The following is a 20,347-nucleotide window of genomic DNA, read 5'->3' on the forward strand; positions in this document are numbered from 1 at the left end:
CAAGCAGCAGAAAGTGTTTTACTAAATTCTGGTGAAAGTGAGGATCACGGAAACCTAAAGATTAATTTTTCACAATATAAAAATAACATAAAATTCATGTTAATGTGTAAATTAACCCTGAATTAATTGATTTACTACGAAAATAGATTTTTCCTTATTGTCTTTTGAAACCTCCTGCTGTAGGGACTGGAGGCCCCTGGAGGTCCTAGGGCCCCACTTTGGGCCCCGGTGTCCTACAGTATGAGACAGGTGGAGGAGGGTTTGGTTCTGAGCATGCTCATCAGGTTCAGGTTGAACTGGGCCGGGTTGTAGTCCTGGAGGTCGGAGCTGGAGCTCTGCCGGCCGTCCTGGTTCTTCTTGTCCCTGGAGGTGACCCGGTACTGGGCCTTGACGTTCCTCAGAGGGTTGTAGTCTGGACTGATGTGGTCCGGGCAGCGAAAGACCTCCCTGATGACGGAGCCCTGCTGAGACAGCGCCACGAAGCCGTTCCTATAGGTCACCATCCTGACGACGGGGGAGTAGACGTACTGAACGTACAGCAGGTTTCCTGACGGGAGAAGATGCAAACAGCTGAGTGACGACGTGAGTTTGACTCTGTGTACCACAGTCCTGCATGGCCGCCTGCAGGAACATTTTAGCCACAGATCTGCTCAGTGAACTGGAAAAATATTAAATACAAATGATGGTTAACGGCAGGAGTGAGACGGAGCAGCTGCTGGTGACTCAAGGAGACGTTTCTTCCTATTTTTACGCCTCCACACCGCCGACAACACAGACAGAGGTTATGGTTTTGGGATGTCTGTCCATCCCATTCTCGTGAACATGATATCTAAAGAATGCCATTACGGAGTTTCTTCAAATTTGGCACAAACGTTCACTTGGACTCAACGACGAATTAATTGGATTTTGATGGTAACAGGTCAATGTTCAAGGACACTGTCAACTTGTTTGTCTTATTCTTGTCAACACGATATCTTAACAACACCTTGAGGAAATTTCTTCAAATTTGGCACAAACACTCACTTGGATTTAACAATGGACTCATTAGATTTTGGTGGTCAAAGATCAAGGTCACTGTGACCTTGTTTCCATCTTGTTCTTGCTCTTTCGTGAATGTGACATCTCAAGAAAACCTGATAGGAATGTCATCAAATTTAGCACAAACATTTAGTTGGACTTAATGATTTACTGATTGGATTTGATGGTCTAAGGTCAAGGTCACTGTGACCTTGCTTTTGTCTCCTTCTCATGAACACGGTAACGTCTGCGCGAAACGCCTGCAATTTCCTTAAATGTGGTTCAAATATCCACTTGGACTCAACAATGAACCAATTAGATCTAGTGGTCAAAGGTCAAGGTCACTGTGATCTTGTCTGACTTATTCTCATGAACGCCAAGTCTCAAGAACAGCTTGAGAGAATATCTTCACATTTGGTACACACATCAACTTGGACTGAGTGATAAATTGATAGGATTTTGGAGGTCAAAGGTCAAGGTCACTGTAACCTTGCGTCCCTCTCATTCTCATGGATGTGATATCTCAGGACCTTGAAGGAATTTCCTCAAATTTGGCACAAAAGTCCTCTTGGGCTCAACAATGAACTGGTCACATTTTGGTGGTCAAAGGTCAAGGTCGCTGTGACCTTGTGTTCTTCTAATTATTGTGGACGTGATATCTCAAGAAGACCCTGAGGGAATTTCCTCATGGATGTAAACTGTAACTGCAACGTGACTGGTTCGTGGAAGCATAAAACCCTGAGGAGGTTCAGACATTATTTGGAAACTTGTCCGTCACCGGTGCATCAGTACACTTACCTGTAGCGACATCCCACACTTTGACGGTTCTGTCCTGAGATCCAGTGAAGACGAACTGGTCGCTGTCAGAGAAAGCAGCGGAGAGGACGCCCTCGAAGAAAAAACCCTGAACATCAACAGCAGAATAAAGTCAGACTAAAGACATGAAGAGATCGGGAGGTTGTGTTGCTCTATATGATGGTAAATTGAGCTCGGTTTAGAAAATCGATTTCCTGATTCAAATTGATCCTAAATTGAACGATTCCATATCGATTCATAAAACCCCCAAATCAATCTTTTAATATTTGCCTTTCCTGTGGATGTTGACCTTTAACCTCATCAGTTTCTCAGCCTCTGGTTCTTCACACAACCAGATCCGGCCATATGAGAGCAGGTGCCGGTGGTTGCTCCACTCAAGGCACCACCAAAACTAACATGTCAGGTTGCATTGTCCGAATGCAATGATTGGTTGGAGTTTTCTTAGGACCATATGAGAATAGTATAATTAAGTTTTTATCTCTGTTGGAATTCACTTACATTTTTAACCTAAACAAAGAAAAGCATAAAACTGCCTGCTCTGAGCATTGGTTGTGCACGTCCTTCGAAATGAACACTACTCTTCTGCTGTCGCGTCTTCTGCAGTGATCTGAGAACTAACTATTTAGTGACCTCATGAGTGTCGTCACATCTGCTGGTGTTGCTGTGTTTATTGTCAACATCATGCAAATCCGTCAGAGTTCTCAGTGTGCCCTCTAGTGGATACTCCAGAATCACAGTTAGTAAGAAGGCAAGTATGTGAACAGTTCGTTTGCAACAGAACCAGTTGTCTGAGAGAACACATGGTTAAAAACAAATACATTTCAGGCCTCTGTGTCCACAGGAAATGATTCATGCTGATATATAAACAGATGATATATAACGTTAAACGATTGTAATGAAATGACGTGTCTTCATCTGTGAAGTTAGAACTGTTAAAAACTATTTTTATTAAAGTTAAATTTCTGAGTTCTTCCACTCCTGTTGAAATGATGACTGCAGTTATGTATAAGTGTAAGTTATTTGTGGTCAGTGGGGAAAATATTAAACTTGTCCTCTGGTGTTGTGCAGTAGCTCTGACCTTGTACTCCATGGTGTGGTCCAGGACCAGCGGGCTCAGGGCCCACAGCCTCTGGACGGCGTCCTCGGAGCCCACCAGGGCGTGGGTCCCCCAGTTACTGGCCGTCACACAGGTCACTCTGCTGCGATGAGGCTCCAGATCGGAGCTGCTGCCGCTGCTGAAGTTGTGCAGCTTCACCTCCCCACAGCTTGTCCCATACAGCAGCCTGCGGTCGGACAGCAGGGCCATGGAGGACAGCGGGGCGTGGAGGAGGGACAAGGGGAAGCCCTCCAGAGGTCCCTCCACCGTGGGGAAGCTGTCTCTGGTGCTGATTTCAAACAAACACACAGAGTCCTCGTAGGCCACCGCCACGTGCTTCTCCTGGGAGCTGACAGCCAGGCAGAGCACCCTGGAGAGGCTCTCTGGAGGGGGGATGCAGAGTGTCTCCTGGGGCAGAGCTAACGGGTAGATGAGGACAGTGCCGGTGGTCAGGCCGCAGAGCAGCAGCCGTTTGTGCTGAGCTAACTCCAGACAACAGACCTCAGCAGAGACCGCCAGACGCTCTGACAGAGAACCTGCAGGGAGATCCAGGAGGAGGTTTCACCACCTGCTGAAGGTGCTGTTACAAATGGTGAGACTCGTGCCCCTCCACGTGGGAATGACTTGAACACGGTAACAGTACAAGACAAGCTCATGGAGGTTAATTTGTCTCACCCCAAACTGCAAAGAGCAGCATCTCTTTGTCTGTAACTTTGCCCAAGCACTGACCTGTGTTGTTGTTCCAGCTGATGACCTCCGTCTGGCTCTGCTGTCGGACATAGAAAACACAGTCCGCGTCTTTAGTGACGGCGATGTGGGCACAGCCCGCGGGGACGTGGGCGGTGGGTTTGTGACAGGTGTCGTATTTCAGACTCCACATATGGACGCAGGCAGCTGCCGTCGAGGCCGAAATCACAAAGCCATTATACAGAAAGACAGATGTGACGGGAGAGTCTGAACCACACAGAGTGTCCAACAACGTACCGGTGGTCACCGACCAGATCTGACGACACAAAGGGAGAGAAACAGGAACACATAAATACTGCCGCCGTGACTGTCTGTGCTCTGGACTCCACTCACATACATTTTAAAGCTGTTAGCAGTGAGAGTCATGAAGCTGGAGGTGTATGAAGCCGGCGACTATCTGGATTCCTGTAACTGTGATATATCAGGAGGGTTTTTACTATAAAGCAGCTGGATTAGCTTTAACTGTGACGCAGCTGCAGGGCTGTTAATACTGAGCAGGTAGAGAGGTTTTACTGTGAAGCAGGTCGTGGGCTGTAACTGCAAAATAGCTGGATTTGTTTTGATGACGCCTGGTCTACGTCTACATGTCCTGTATGTTGGTGATTAGTCTGTTACTCGTATGAGTTGGTCAGCAGCTCCAGAGGCCAGCAGTCGGCAGTCTGATGAGACGCAGGCGGACAAAACACTGTCGTCGTGTTGGAGGTCGAGGAATCCGTCCACAGAGTCTCTGTCGATGTTAAAGAGGCTCAGAGTCCGATCACTTCCTGCAGAGGACACAAAAACACATCAGGTGGAACACAGTAACCCCGAGTCTGACCCGAGAACGTTAACATGCACGCAGGGAAACAGGTTCCTCTCAGACATCAGGTTTCCATGCTCTGTAGTGACTTTGTTTAGATTAATCCACGTGTGACCGGCCAAGTTAGGAACCATAGCTCACTTATTTCAGTCCCGTCACACCTCTGCACGCTTAAATCACAACAGAAAATATGTTTGGAGAGAAACCTGATGGCGTTTTCCGGGAATACCAAAGAATTCCACATGCCACCTCGTGATGTGAACTGTTTCAACATGGTACGCAACAAACCTTAGCACTGTTTGTTTTCATCTGTTAAATCATCATCAGCATGGTCGTACCTGCTATCAGTATTTTTTCATCTTCAGTGACTGAGAGCAACGAGGGAACCAGAGGAAACTCGACGGCTGTCTGTCTGCCCGTCCTGGAAATCTGCAGACAGACAGAACAGAAGAAGTGTGGAGGGTTTTACCACAGGACAGACGCATCGTTTGTGCATCACTGATTTTTATGGGTGATTTAATGGATGTTAAGGATTATGGATGTAACTCAAACCTGATGGAGGAATCCTTCTCTAGAAACCACAAACACTTTCCCACGTTGTTGTAACACAACAGAATTCACCAGCGTCAAACGTCTCTGTGAGGTTTCCACAGTTTGAGTCCCATTAACAGGATGAGATATTCTGACCAGACCAGAATCACACAGACACACGACAGATTCTCCCAGAACTCCCAGAACCACTGAGCCTTCATCATCATCATCATCATCATCACTGCTGCTGCTGAGGAGCTCGGCTCCGTCCAGCTTCAACACCTTCACCTGCAACAACAAGAAGCTCTGATCTGCACACGAACCTGAGAACTGGCTGAGCAGCAGATGTTACTAAAAAAGTAAAAATGTAAACGCTGTGCGGGGACTGACAGTCGCACCTGTGTCCTGGTGTAAACAAAGATCAGCTGATCAGACAGGTGGAGGTGTACTGAGGAAGGGGCGGAGTCAATGGGCACCGCCTCCTGGATGCAGAGCAGCTGTTGGCCGTTCGTCAGGCTCCACCTCCTCAGAGAGCCGTCAGCAGCCAATGAGAGGCAATGGGCGGAGCTGTCCACCAGTTTGACTGACAGAACTGCACCTATGCGACCCAGATCACATTATTATTATTATTATTATTATTATTATTATTATTTATATCTAATATTTATTTATTAATATTCTCTGAAGCCAGACTGACCGGTGTGTCCCAGCAGTGAGTGTAGGAGCTGCTGGTCAGCGAGGCTCCAGACCGCCACCGCGCCATCATCTGAACCCGCAACCAGAAGCTCCGCCTCCACACTGACGTCCACACACAGCACACCTGGAGACAGGACGACAGGTAAAACCTCTGCTGCTGCACCTGACACACCTCACACCACTGTTACTCAGGGCTGAACCACTTGAGGAAAATCAATTTTTCCGACCAAAACCAGGATTTTGATTGTGATTATTTTCCATAAATCAGATTCCAGACCAGCCATAATCACCAGCGCACAACAACAGTAACTTTACGAGCAGCAAAAAGACATTTCCATACAACAAAAGTCAAACAGAGTGGTGTGTCGTCTTCTGTGAAACCACCTGTGGTCAGCTGTATTCAGAACAGACTGCAGATTCACTGACAACATTAACATGAATCAGCCAATTAAATTTGTCCTAGTTGAACCTATTATTCATCAAACAATGTTATTGGACCTGTAAACATTTTAATAAATAATAAAAAGGAGAGTTAGGCGACGTATTATTCTCACAGTTTGACTGCAGTAACTGGACGTCTCTGTTCACTTATTTCAGTTTCTTTTTTCTAAATTTGATATCCTTCAGAGATTATTGTGAAAATGAAGAAAAGCCTGAAACACATTTGTCTTTATAGCTGATGGAATTAGAATTCGTTTATACCTCCCACAGTTTGCTAAAACATGAATTATTAAAGTTAGAATTTATTTCAAAATGTATTTTCCATCTAGTAAACCATAACTCGGTCAGCTTTAACCTTCTGCTTCCTTCAGAGTAATAAACGGCATGTTTCTGACCTCCCTGCAGTCCAGTCAGTGTGTGCTGTAGCGCCCCCCCTGGCTGCCGCAGGAAACTGCACTTGGGAACGAGGATGGGCTCGGGACACGTCAGTAACCACTCCTCACACTGGCTACACAGCCGGCCAATCACAGAGGGGAAAGGCGTGGCCAAGGAGCAGAGTCTGGCCAGCAGCTCAGTGTAAAACAGAGACGTGTCTGAAACCAGAGAGAAAAACTCGTCACATTTTAGTCATTAACTTTGAATTTGATTCATTTTGGTTTTAAACTCTGAACGACACGTCGACTGTTCAGAGAGAAACAAACAGACAATTTAATATTAACAGAGAATAACTGACCCATGTGTCCGTCCAGGAAGTCCAGACTGGGTTTTATCAGGACCAGTGTGTCTCGGACCAGTCTGGTCTCAGTGCAGTCCATGTACTGGGAGCACTGGTCCAGGTCCTGGATCACACTGGACACCCCACACACCCTGCTCTTACAGTACAGCCACTCCGCACTGCCTGAAACACACAACAGGAAACTAATTATTAATTAATCAGTTCATCTGCTGAGCATGTTTGTACTAACTGTACTAATAACTGAAACAACACTGAAACTTTATATTTAAAAATTAAACGTTAAGAAACTTGAAATATTATTTTTCTCCCTCTGCTGTTGCACCTGCTGTGAGTGTGTTTTAAATGTCTTTCTCATGTATCTCCATATTAACACTAAAGCTCCTCCCTCATCTTACCGATGACTTCCTGTCGCAGCTCGTCCCACAGACCAGCGTGCAGCAGGTGATAGGGCAGCTCCTGGAGCTTCCTGATGTTAGCCAATCCTGGAGCAAACCACAGCGGCTGGGGCGGGACCTGTGACACCAAACAGCCAATCAAAATACACCGTTAACATACAGGTAATCACTGTATGTATCTAACTAATCTACTACTATCTGTACTAATCACAGTCAGGTGAATGTCTGCAGCAGTACACTGATCCTTTACTTGTGTTAAAGTATTAATACCACAGTGTAGAAATACTCTGTTGCAATAAAAGTCCTGACTTCAAAATGTTATTCAAGCAAAAATAAGGACGTATTCTCAGCAAACTGTACTTCAAGCATTAAAAGAAACTCATTATGCAGAGTGGCGCCTTTAAAGGTGTTTTTTTTATTACCTGGCTTTAGCATTTTTAAATTACTAAAATGAAATAGTAAATAAATCGAAGGCGAAGTTTTAAATTCGCTCACAGAAGATGAAATTCATTACCTCAGTTTATTTAAATCATTTCCACATTTTGCTTAATTTGTGCGCGCAAGACAAGTATATACTGTGCCAGTACAGAGCACAGTTCACTCGCAGCCCCTCAGCCTCACTCTCTACTGCTATACACTACTTCACTGTGACGTGGCACACAGATCTGGTACTAAAAGGTGGAGCTAGAAACCCTGCAGTCTGATTGGTCAGTAGAGGACGCTCACTCTGGTTTTATGTAACCTCTGTTCATACATCAGTAAACTACAACTATAAAATGAAAGAGAAAAAATCACTTCATTCACTGGGCCGACTGCCGGCAACTTTTAAGGTGGAACGTTAACTTGTAATGTTACTCAATGCATGAGTTGATGATGTGAATCCATCAGCACACCTTAAATTTCACTGTGACAACTTTGACCATCACTTTAGTTTTTATATGACACACACTTTTAGTAATGACTTTAAAAATATAGATTCATTTGGAGCGGATTATGTGAAGGTCATATATTCTAATCCTCACTTCCTGTGGGCTACAGCAACACTAAACCCCTGAGCTTGCCTGAGAAGGACTAAATGCACAAAGCTGCTATTTTGAAATATCCCATGGAGAGAGACTCTCACTGCAGCCTGTTCTATTTTGTTGTGAAAATGTGGGCGTGCAGCCTCGTTCTGTGGACGATAAACCAGGTGCAGACTTCCATCTGTGTCACCGCTGATGAGGAAATACAGCGAGTGCTGGACGGAGCAGTGAGTGACAACAACCCCGCCCACATTTAAGAGGACTGTCTGAACACACCCAGGGTCTAGGTACCATGTCTGAAGGCTTACTCCTGACTGCTGGTTCCAGAGGTGCTGGACTGAAAGGGTTTGGTGGAGACGGGGCTTCAGTGGACTGAGGTCACGGTCCTCCCTCCTGTATAAACATTAGGGGTTGCCCCATGATACAATATTATCACGATACTTTAGTCGTGTTACAATATTATTGCGATAAAATATATTGCGATTTATTACCTGTTTTTAACTGCAAATAATGTCCCCAAGGAAAACTTCGTCAACATCTGTTTTATCTAATAAAATAAAGTTTTCAGTCTGATCTCACCTGAGTCAATGTTTTTGCAGCAACACATATCTCGTGGTCTAATAAGAAGCAACTGATTTTATTAATCATGTAGGTTTACCTAAAGTTTAATTTGTATTTATAATATTAATAGTTTATATAATAAAGAAATCGATACTTGGCACTGTGTGACTACTGATATTTTCCCCCACCCCTACTACACACTTATCTCGTGCGCACAAATGAACAAAACGTGGGAAAGGTTTAATTAAATTGAGGAAACGAACTGAACCTTGTGCACACAAATTAATAAAATGTTGCTTTTATTTATTTATTCTTATTTTTCTCTCTATGGCCTCTCCTGGGCTCCGCACTTATACACTAATAGACTTTTAATGTTGTAGTTCATCAGTGTTGAGCCAATTTTAGACACTTTATAAGTTACAGCATTAGATATATCAGTGGTACAGCACTGCATCGTATCATATGAACATATAAACACTTACTTTTTGTCAGAAAATGTAACTAAAGCTTTCAGATAAATGTGGTGCAGTAAACTGTAGATGTAGATGGAGCAGAAGTATAAATTTGCAGAGAATATTTTACTTAACTTGGGGACACTGGTGCTGGGTGACACTGTGGGTGTAAACACATGGTTACAGTCAGATGTGTCGTCAGTACCTTTCTGTCAGAAAGCAGCAGCGTCAGGCCCGGCAGAGCCACTGGCTTCAGTTTCCCCGACCACCGACCTAGGAAGTACTCCGCCAGGATCCTGAGGCTCCGCCCCCGCCGCTCTGATGTCAAATACCGAGCCGAGACCGCCTCGCACAGACGCCTACACACACAAACACACTCAAACATTTGACCTTTGACCTGATGATCATTTATCTTGATTTTGTGTCATCTTCACCGGTTGTTTAAGGCGATGGTGGCGACCCCGCCCATCCAGCGCTCCTCCAGCTGATCCTCAAGGTCCCGTCTAAGTTGAGCCCAGAGGAGGGGGGGCAGCCGGATCAGCGAGGGGGTCGGAGGGAGGGAGTACCTGTACACCTCAGCGATGACATCATCGTCCAGGGACATGATATCACGCAGTTCAGCCTCCAGCAGACCCTCCCTGAGGAGTCACATGATCAGTTCATTTATAAATTTATCGTTTGTTATCGTAATTACTGACAGTGATCATGTTCCTCTGGGCAACATTTTTACAAAGAATTAAAACTTACTCACACTGATCTGCCCTGGCAGTTTTTCACATTATCTTTAGGACTTTCAGGCAAAACATCTGATATTTTGATATCAACCTGCAAAAAAGCCCTGACAAGGCGCTGGTTACCTCCTGAGCCCCCGGAACAATACAAGAGACGATATAGTAAATGATATTTATGGAAAAGAAAATATTTTCTCTTCATCTTCAGAAAAATTGAAGTCTGGGTAACGCGTTAAACCTTAGAGACAAATTTTGTGAAGGTTTTGGATAAATAATCTTATTCTGTTTTCTGTTTTATTCTAACAAACCACTACTCTCCTCGTGCCATATTTTTCATAACTCTTTAGTGTTCCCTTTATCTCTCCTAAAATGTATAAAGTTCCTAAACTTTAAAAACAATGTGAACAGCAGGGGAAATTAAACTGCGTCTGTCCTGTCTGGTTTTATTCCAATATATTTTCTGTAATTTTTATCCCTCCAAATTATTGTTTAAATATTGTTTCAACATCCTCTACAGGGGTAACAATGATGATGGAAGTACCAAATACATTTTAATTTATTTTAGCTTTTTTTTTTTTCATTATAACAATTGAGACAAATTGGTTTTATGATTGTTCGCTGTGTTTATAAAATGCTTTTGGTTCTCCTTCCTCATAGATTTAGAGCTTGTGTCCATACAGCCAATCAAACTGCTATGTTTTTAACCATATTTACATACGGAAGTGATGTCACTGTTTCATCATCTGAGCCATGTTAGCTCCAAACAAACACACGAGAACAAACAAACATCTACTGGAGAGAAGTGCAGCTTTTAGTCTTGGCAGCTAATTAGCATTAGCATTCAATATCAACACGAGCTCTGTTTTCAGAGAGTCACACGACCATCTCCTCACCTTGCCAGAGTCATGTATCCTAAGGCCCCGCCCACCAGCTCCTTCCCATGTTTCTCCTCCAGCATCAGGAAGAGCTGTGACATCATTTCCTGTGTGCTTGCGCTCAGGTGTGTCGCTGTGAGCGGGGTGAAGGACGTCCAGCGTTTGGCTGCAGACAGGATCAGTTTGAGGTGCAGAGGACAGCCGGTTGATTCAAAGCTCTGCAGCGCAGCGGTGCTCTGCTCAGGGGTCAAAGTTCGTTCAGATGCTCGCAGGTACGACTCCAGGATCTGTCGTCCTTCATCACGAGACAAACGCTCCACTTCAAAGAAACTCCCCAAAGTCCTCAACTTCAGCCGCATGTTAGCGAACGCCTCACTGTTGGTGTCCATGGAAACCACCAGGTGGATGTTAGGTGGGAGGTCAGCGGGCAGCCAGCGGAGTTTGTGAGCGTGATGCCGGTCTGAGAGCTGATCCAGAGCGTCCAGGATGATGAGCAGAGTGTTCCCCTGCTGGGACACCTCAGCGAGGATGTTCCTGAAGAACCGGAGAAGCTCCAGGTGAGTGTTGGCTGTTAGTGGTGAGGGCGGAGCCAAACCACAAGCCAAACAGACCTGAAGGCAGATGCTACGGATGACGTGGTCGATGTCGGGTCTATGAGGATGACGAGCTGACAGCAGCCTGATCACCACCGCCGCCCTGGCCTCCAGGACACTACGCATCTCCTGCGCCAGTTTGCACAGCAGGACCGTCTTCCCCATCCCAGCAGCCCCGTGTACCACCAGCGGGCCATGGTGGACGTTGGTGGACTCCCACATGGCGCAGCAGAGCTTACCCAGAAGGCCCTCCCTCCCACAGACCCCTCTGCACAGCTCCGTGCTCATGGCAGTGTGCTGTTCAACCTCCTCAACCACCCGGTCTGAGATTTCCTCCTTCTCTTCCTCAATGCTTCCCCAAATCTTCCTGCGCCTCCCCTCCACTGGCGAATCCACCGCCGCTTCGATCCTGGCCTTCATCTGTAAGATGAACTGCTCGCAGACACTGTCCAAGTACTGAGCGTGCTCTTTGCGTTTGGAGTCGATGCTTCCTTTGCTGAGCTCCACGCAGTGCAGGTTGAGGATCTTCTGCAGCGTCGCGTAGAGGCGGGACTTGAGACTGGTGAGAAGTCCCTGAGCTTCTGCGTCCAGCAGACCGTCGGCAGTCAGGTCCATGTACTTAGCGAGACGTTTGGGGCCATCCCTCACTCTCTGGCGGGGAACCTCACGGACAAAGAGCAGAGCCGATGTTTCACTGCCGCCCTTCCACAAACCCTGCTCGAACTCTCGCTCTGTGACTGTGGACGAGAAGAGGAGGATGCTCAGATCCCAACAACATTTTGAAACAAAGGACAGACTGTGACAACGTCTCTGACCTGATGTGAAGAAGTGTTGTTTCTGCTCTGCTGTGACGTCACCAGCTGCCTCGGCGTCCATGGCGGCAGCACGTAGGAGTTGCAACAGTTGAGTCTCTGTGAAACGCCAGGAAAGGAGGTTGTTGTCACGCTGCGGGCCGCTCTCAGGTCGGAGGTCACTGTAGTGGGGGAAGTGAGCCGTGATTGGCTGAAGCACATAGGTGGGCGGAACTGCATTGTTGTCTTTCAAGAACCACTGATTCAGCTGCTTGACGCCTTCGGGGTTTTTGGAGAGTCTGGACAAAAGGACTTCGAACTGCTTCTCGGGGAGGAGGCGAGGAAGAGTTCGGTGTCCATACCTGTTCCCCAGCAAAGCCTGTGGAGCCGCAGAAAAATAAAGAGCGGAAGAAGTAAGAGCTGATAGATAATCCTGGATTTATCACGTGCTTCCACTTTTACTTCCACTCCAACATCAAATAAAAAGATGAAATATGTGACTCTGGATTTATTGTTACTTTGGTTAATAAAATGATTTTAAACCGTCAAACTGATTTTGTTGAATTGTTCTGCAGAGGAGGAAATCTGTGTTACTGTAAGAGCTCATCTCCATCTCTGTGTACGATGTAAAGTTTGTAGTTATTTAACAGGGTTCTCTTTAAAGAAATCATTCTCGAGGATAGTTCCAATGAGGCAGAGTCTGAGAACTTGAAAGCTGTATTAAAGAGTAAGTTTTTATTATCACCTGGATGTGTGAGGGAGTTTATGTAGCAGCTGTAATAAGATGATCTATAATCCATGATGCAAACGGAAATATATCAGTCAAAAAGTGTTTTAAAGAATTTCATCAAATCGCCAAGGATCATGGGATACATGACTTTATCGCCAGTTAAAACATAGAAGTCCACCTGGTGTCTTTTTTACAGGAAACCTTTGATTATTATTTGAATAATAAAGATAATAAAAATCTGGATTTATAATTCAAGGCAAGACTCACCACAAATGCAGGACCGGCTGAAATCCTCTGACAGGTGTTGATCTCCTGCAGGAAGACGTCACAGGCCTCGTGGTCTCCAGACGAGACGCCACGAATTCCCCAACGCAGATCCAACACCTGAACAGGAAGTGACCTCACAGATCAATGAACAGGTATTAACTGAAGCTGCACATATAAGTTGTGTCTCAGTTCAGGAACTGCAGCCTTTGAAGGATGCGGCCTTCGCTGTCGACGCCGGCCACATCCTTTGAAGACGGCATCAGCCAAACCAAACAATCTCCGTAATGGGACAGTCCTGTCTGCAGAGGATTTTCTGGTTGCATCACCAGTTGTTTTTGCCCCATCCCGTTGGCGTAAATGTTACCTAGCAACCAGCTGTGCTTGACGAAAGAAGGACGGAGTTTGTAAGTTAGTTAGCCCTAAATCATGGACCCACAGATTGTTATTATATAAATGTTTTTTATTTAATACTTGAGGAGATGATTCACACCGGAGATGCTGCCGTCTGATGGAGCGTTTTCAGGTGAACTTATTAAACTAAGATTGTTTAAGCTGTGTGCTTTTAGCTAACGTAATGTTAATAACAGCTAACCGTTAGCTAGTTAACAACTGTTAGTTAACTTCACTTAATATATAATCGTCACGGGCGTGCAATGCATCTTGGGATAGGCTGGGCCACAACGAATTCATCCGTTGCATCCTTTAATTTCTGGGAAAGAAGGCTGCATTTCTTGGCTGCATTTGAAGGAACCTTTGAAATGGGACGGCCTTGGTCGCACTGATGTGATGCAATCAGTTTTCAAATGCTGCTGCAGCCCCTGAACTGAGACACACACACACACAGACACACAGACACACACACACACACACACACACACACACACACACAAACAGATATATCATATTATCAGTTACTGGATTACAGTGATGGAATGTTACACAGTACTTATTCAAGGTACTTGTACTTTAAGTATTTCCATGTTATGCTACTTTATACTTATACTCCTCTACATCTCAGAGGTGAATATTGTACTTTTTACTGCTCTACATTTATCTGACATATTTATTAATGTTTGAATGTTTGTCCAAAAACATCATATAGAACAGAAAAACATTTTACTACAACATACATACATACTGTTACTGCTGAGAATACGTACATTTATGTCTGTAAGGTTTTAAAGCAGGACTTTAACTTGTAGTTGAGTATTTTCACAGTGTGATATTAATACTTTTACTGCAGAAAAGGGTCTGAATACTTGTTCCATCACTGCTGCGTCACTTTGTGTTTAAGTAAATTTTCACATAAAAGAACTGACCTCAAACACGAGCCCCAGACTGCGACAGAAAGCAAGGACTTCTGGGTAAGCTTTTTCCAGCAGCGCTTTCCTCTCGCTGCTCATATCTGATCAGAGAGCAGCAACACAGTCAGAAGTACTTCAGAAACATAAACTGGAGGGAATCTAAAGATATGTAATAATAATACTGCATTTTATTTATAGGTGCCTTTCAAAGCACAAGACAGTTAAAAAACAAGCAGCAGTTTATCCATAGATTATAAAATCAAGCAATTCAGTGATATACAATTAAAGTTAAGAAAATAATCAGACAAAAATCATAATTATAAATATTAGGCATGAATCATCAAAATCATCATCAGGGCAAGTCTCAGTATGTGTGTGTCACCATTAAATCTTGCCGAACATGGCAGCTTGAAAAGGTGTGTTTTCAGACGGGATTTAAAGTTGAAACAGAGTCAATATTGTGACTGTCGCAGGGGAGAGAGCTCCAGAGATGGAGGGCAGAATGGCTGAAGTCCAGCGGGCAGGTGGTGATGTGAGGTGGATTGCAGAAGAGGATCTCAAAGTACGAGAGGGTGTGTAGATATGACAGAGTTCAGACAGGTAGGAAGGGGCATGGTTATGAAGGGCCTTAAAGGTGAGAAGCAGAGTCTTTACATTGATGTGATATGTTTAACAGGAAGTCCGTGAAGCTGCTAGAGAACAAGAGTGATATGATCTATGGACGGGGCTCTGGTGATGATACGGGCGGCTGAATTCTGGACCAACAGGAGTTTATGAAGACACTTGAGTGAAAGACCAAAGAGGACAGAACTACAGTAATCAATACAAGATGTAACCAAAGAATGGACGAGGATAGCGGCACTGTGAGGTGGAAGTGACGCGCAGCATACAGCCAGTCCTTGTAGCTTCAACCCGACTAAATTAATTTAAATACATCTTATCTGCCAACTAGACTCATGTGTTTGTGCAATACAGCTTAGATGCATTACCGCCAGATATTATATTAATATTAATAATAATACGTTTTATTTATATAGCACCTTTCATACAAGAAATGCAGCACATAGTGCTTTGACAATAAGGGAGCTGCATCACATTAACTGACGCAGTAATGTCAAGCTGTTTAAATATGAGGATGATATGCCATGTCATGTATGAGGAGGTTCACTTTAGCCAGGTCACTGCTCGTCAGGACTGGTGTCAGGCGAGTTAACTGGAAATGAATGTGGTCAAAACAATAGAACTTCTTATACAAACAAAACCAAAGCCAGACATATCCTGCCTGTCATAATCAATAACCAGCCTGTGGGAAAAGTGGAATGATTTAAGCACTTGGGCACAATTATCAATCAGACGTTAACTTTTAAAGAAACCTCAGAGCATTTTTAAGAGAGCCAATCAGTGCTTGTTTTCCACCAGGAAGCCAAGAGGCTTTGTGGTTTAACGCCTACTTGAGATGGAAAACAGAAGCTGTATATCATTCTACATTACAGCATGTAATGCAGTAACGGAGAGTGCAGAGAGCAAAAACAAGCTCTACAAGATTGTCAGCGTTGCAGGGAAGGTGATCGGCAAGTCACAGAAACAACTCTGCCATATGACTGACAGTGCTGTACACAGGAAGGCCAAACATGTAATTGCCGATACCTCACATTCATTACACTCAGAGTTTGAGCTGCTCCCGTCTGGCCTTCTCAAGAACCAGCCAGAACATATTTAGGAGTCCTCTATTCCCTGTCCCGTACAGGCAATGAACACAAAATGACTGCATCAGGGAACGCTGCCTCTGTGCACCACTGCATCTTGGATATTGTATATTTGTATGTCTTTAATGGTGTACTGTGTTCTGTGTTTTGTATGAAGCTGAAGACGGTTTGAACTGCTCAACAAAAATGTTCACTACACTAAACCAAACTCTTTTAGCTACCAGACTTAACCTACCAGGCTAACCTGAAGCAAACGAATGAAACTAAAATGTTAGCTAAACTATTACGCTATCATTTTAACTATTAGCTAATGCGAAGAATACGGTTTAAACTGCTCAATTAAAATGTTTGCTAACGTGAACCAAACTGTTTAAACTGCTTAAAACTCAAATGTCAGCTAAATTTTCTATGAGGTGGACAATAAAGTTTATCTATCTATCTGTTTAAACTGCATAACTTAAATGTTCACTAATAATAATAAATAATAATAATAATAATACATTTTATTTATACAGCTCTCAAAGACGCTTTACATTTAAAACCAAAGAAAAGAAGTACATACATGTAAGTGCAAAGACATAAACAGAAGACAAGGACAATATAAAACAACAAGGTGCAAAAGCATAGTGCAAAACAAAGAAAAGGAGGGCACATGAGGAACCAAGAACAAAAAGCTAATGTTAAAGGTTAAAAGCGGTTTTGAAAAGGTGGGTTTTGAGGAGTGATTTGAAGGTGGATGGATCTGGACAGTCACGGATGTGTATAGGGAGGGTGTTGCAGAGGGAGGGGCGGCTATGGAGAAGGCTCTGTCGCCCCAGGTTTGGTGCTTGGTCCTGTGTGGAGGTGAGAGGAGGTTTTTGTCGGATGATCAAAGGTCGCGGGAGGGAGTGTGGTGGTGGAGCATGTCCGTGAGGTAGGAGGGGGCCTGGCTGTGGAGGGCTTTGTGGGTGAGGAGGAGGATCTTGAAATTTATTCTGTACGGGACAGGGAGCCAGTGTAGGTTTTGCAGGACAGGGGTTATATGTTCACGGGAGCTGGTGTGGGTGAGGAGGCGGAAATAAAACTCTTCAAACTGCTTAAGTCAAATGTTGGCTAAACTGAACCAAACTGTTTTAGCTACTAAATTAAGCCGTTAGATAACCTGAAGCAAGCAATTCAAACTGCCTCACTAAAATGTTAGCTACACTGTTGTGCTACTAAATTTAACTGTAATTTAACTTACATAATGTGAGCACAAATGTTAGTTCTCATCCCCTCTACCATCTTTTCTGATCTATACATTCACAAAGCTGAATTTCTTCTGCAGTTTTCTCAGAGGGTTACAAAGTATGATGATATACAACCACAATGATTTCTCAACACCATTTCACAAATTCAGAATATTTAATTGGGCCAAAAAATGTCCTTGTTAGCGCAACACAGACCTGCTGCACAGGGACATAATAAGTAGTCCTGATTTGGCCAATATTAGATTATGTAGAGAGCACTGAGCTGAGCTGCTCTGACCTGTGAACGTGGAGCTGATGAACACTCGGATCATGTTGGAGCTGCTCCTCATCTTCTTGGCTCCATCTGTCTGTCCTCTCAGGATGTCCTGCAGGGTGACATCTCGTCCTCCTGCTGCTGCTGGACGCTCCGCCATCTTCTGCTTCTCCTTCAGACTGCTCCACTCGTCTGGTCTTCCCTCCCTCAGCTGCTCTCTAGTCTGCTTCCCTCAGAGAGTTTCCTCCACGACAACCAGTTCTCCCAGCTGACCTGCTGATGTACCTGCAGGTTGCCTGCCAGTGCATAGTTGGTTTGTAATAAAGAAAAAAGTGCATGAGACCAAATCATAACATTATTTTATCATCTGGCCTTTTTAATCACTGCCGATCATCTTTAAAAGTATCCTGCATTAGCTTCTTATCCAGCGATGGAGGAAGCATCGAGATGTTTTACTTGAATAAAAGTAGCTATTAGCACACTGTGAAATTACTTTTATAAGTAAAAGTCCTGCATTGATAATGTTACTTTAAAATTTTCACATAGCAGTATGTTGTACAAATGCTCACATGATGGAAAATTGTCTTTTATTTTTTTTCTTTTATTTAATATAATATTTTGCAGGACCTAGCAAATTATTGCATTTTAACAAGGTTTACATTACTCACAACATATACAAACTTATCTCATTAAAACTAGAAAGATATTTGTATAATTTAACAAGTTGCATCAAACATCCATGTTTTAATGAGACAAAGATGTAACAAACCAAAAGGGCAAACTATAAATTAGCTTTTATTGGCTACAAAACTTGACAACATCTGGTTTTAATGGTTTTAAATGTTTTATTTCATGCTGCTTTTTTGCAAATGTAGAGTCAGAATTTAATTTTGAATAATAATTTTAATTTTAAATAAAATAATGTCAACATGAAATACAGAAATGCTGATAACATGGACATCGAGTACTAACGTTACTAAATTGTTTTGTGTTTTAACTGAGATGAACACGTATTTATGGTTAAAATAAAAATGCAATCCAGCTAACATGAATCAATCTGTTTTAGCTAATAAATTTAACCATCAGCTAACCTGAAAAAAACTGTTTAAACTACTTAACTAAAATGTTAGCTAAACTGAACCGAACTGTTTTAGATACTAAATGTAACTGTTAGCTATCTTGAAGCAAACTATTCAAACTGCTTAACTTAATGTTACTGACACTAAACCAAATAGTTTCAACTTAACTGCTAAATTTAACTGTAAGCTAACCTTAAACAAATAGGTGAAACTGCTTAACTAAAATGTTAGCTTACCTGTTACGCTCCTAATTTTCACTGTTAGCTAACGTGAAGAATACTGTTTAAACCGCTTAACCGAAATGTTCGCTTAACTGAACCAAATTGTTTTAACTGCTAAATTTAACAGTTAGCTAACCTGAAACAAAGTGTTTAAACTGCTAAACTAAAATGTTAGCTAAACTGATAAACTACTAAATCTAACTGTTAGCTAACGTAAAGAATATTGTTTAAACTGCTCAAGAGAAATCTACAAAACTGAACCAAACTGTTTAAACTTCTTAACTTAAAAGTTGGCTAAACTGAAACAAACTCTCAGCTATCAAATTTAACCGTTAGCTAACCTGAAGTAAATTGAAATGGTAAACTGCAATGTTGGCTAAACTGAACCAAACTGTTTTAGCTGAGAAATTAAACCGTTAGCTTACCTTAAACAACTGAAACTGCTAAACTAAAATGTTAGCTGAACTATTTAACTGTCATCTAACCTGCAGCAAACTATTTGAACTGTTTCACTAAAATATTGCCTAAACTGTCACGCTTTTAATTTTCTCTGTTAGCTAACGAAGAATACCGTTTAGACTGCTTAACCAAAACATTCGCTATACTAAACCAAACTGTTTGCCACTTAAGAGTTTGACTCATTTTGATTAAAAAAAAATAAAAGATGAATAAATGACATTTACATGTTTGTGGCATTTAAGACCTCATACATTAGAATTTAGGAGTAATGTTAATTAATGACTTTCAAGGCCAAATATTTTAATAATTAAACTGAGGAAACTGAAAGACTTTTTAAGGACTAACCAACACCTTGTGTTAGCTGTGAGGTCAGGAATTTGACCTACGAGGATTTTATTTGTATTGTTACTGTAAAAACAAAAAATCCTCTTCTCCTGTTCTCTGTGTGTTTTAGTACCTTTACCAGCTGGGCTGTATTGTACCATCTCACTTCACGTTGATCTCACCTGAGTGTTTACTAAGTGAGGGCCTGTGGGAGTTGGGGGGCCCCCAGGGGCCACCGCCCACAGCTGCAGCTCCGCAGTAATTACACTGAAGACGAAGGAGAAGATGATGATGATAATGAGGATAACAAATCTACTGTAGAGCTCAAGGACATCAGCTGCACCTGAAGCTTTTACACAGTTACAACCCTCTGAGATCATGTGACGCACAAACAACTCAAATATCAGACAGGTGAGTTTTGTCATCAGGTACAGGTGAGTTGTGCGTCTGTATAAAATCCAGTCATGTTAACAGAC

General features: G+C 43.2%; 1 protein-coding gene across 1 annotated transcript; it reads right to left on the reverse strand.

Annotated features, from left to right (window-relative positions):
- Nucleotides 1–11: 11 nt before the first annotated feature.
- On the reverse strand, nucleotides 12–20,083 carry nwd1 (NACHT and WD repeat domain containing 1). Its single transcript, XM_049588239.1, has 20 exons — nucleotides 20,054–20,083; nucleotides 17,813–18,084; nucleotides 14,616–14,701; nucleotides 13,297–13,413; nucleotides 12,324–12,678; nucleotides 10,934–12,245; nucleotides 9,744–9,947; nucleotides 9,515–9,668; nucleotides 7,275–7,392; nucleotides 6,877–7,041; nucleotides 6,539–6,736; nucleotides 5,704–5,826; nucleotides 5,405–5,604; nucleotides 5,028–5,294; nucleotides 4,814–4,904; nucleotides 4,292–4,440; nucleotides 3,659–3,932; nucleotides 2,912–3,465; nucleotides 1,816–1,921; nucleotides 12–547 (listed from the first exon to the last, which is right to left on the reverse strand). Exons 2-20 carry the CDS (start codon nucleotides 17,946–17,948, stop codon nucleotides 234–236), a joined length of 4,923 nt encoding a protein of 1,640 aa, XP_049444196.1. The 5' UTR covers nucleotides 17,949–18,084; nucleotides 20,054–20,083; the 3' UTR covers nucleotides 12–233.
- Between the last annotated feature and the right edge of the window lie 264 nt (nucleotides 20,084–20,347).

This window comes from Epinephelus fuscoguttatus, linkage group LG10, assembly GCF_011397635.1.
Source record: "Epinephelus fuscoguttatus linkage group LG10, E.fuscoguttatus.final_Chr_v1".
Lineage (NCBI taxonomy): Eukaryota > Metazoa > Chordata > Actinopteri > Perciformes > Serranidae > Epinephelus > Epinephelus fuscoguttatus.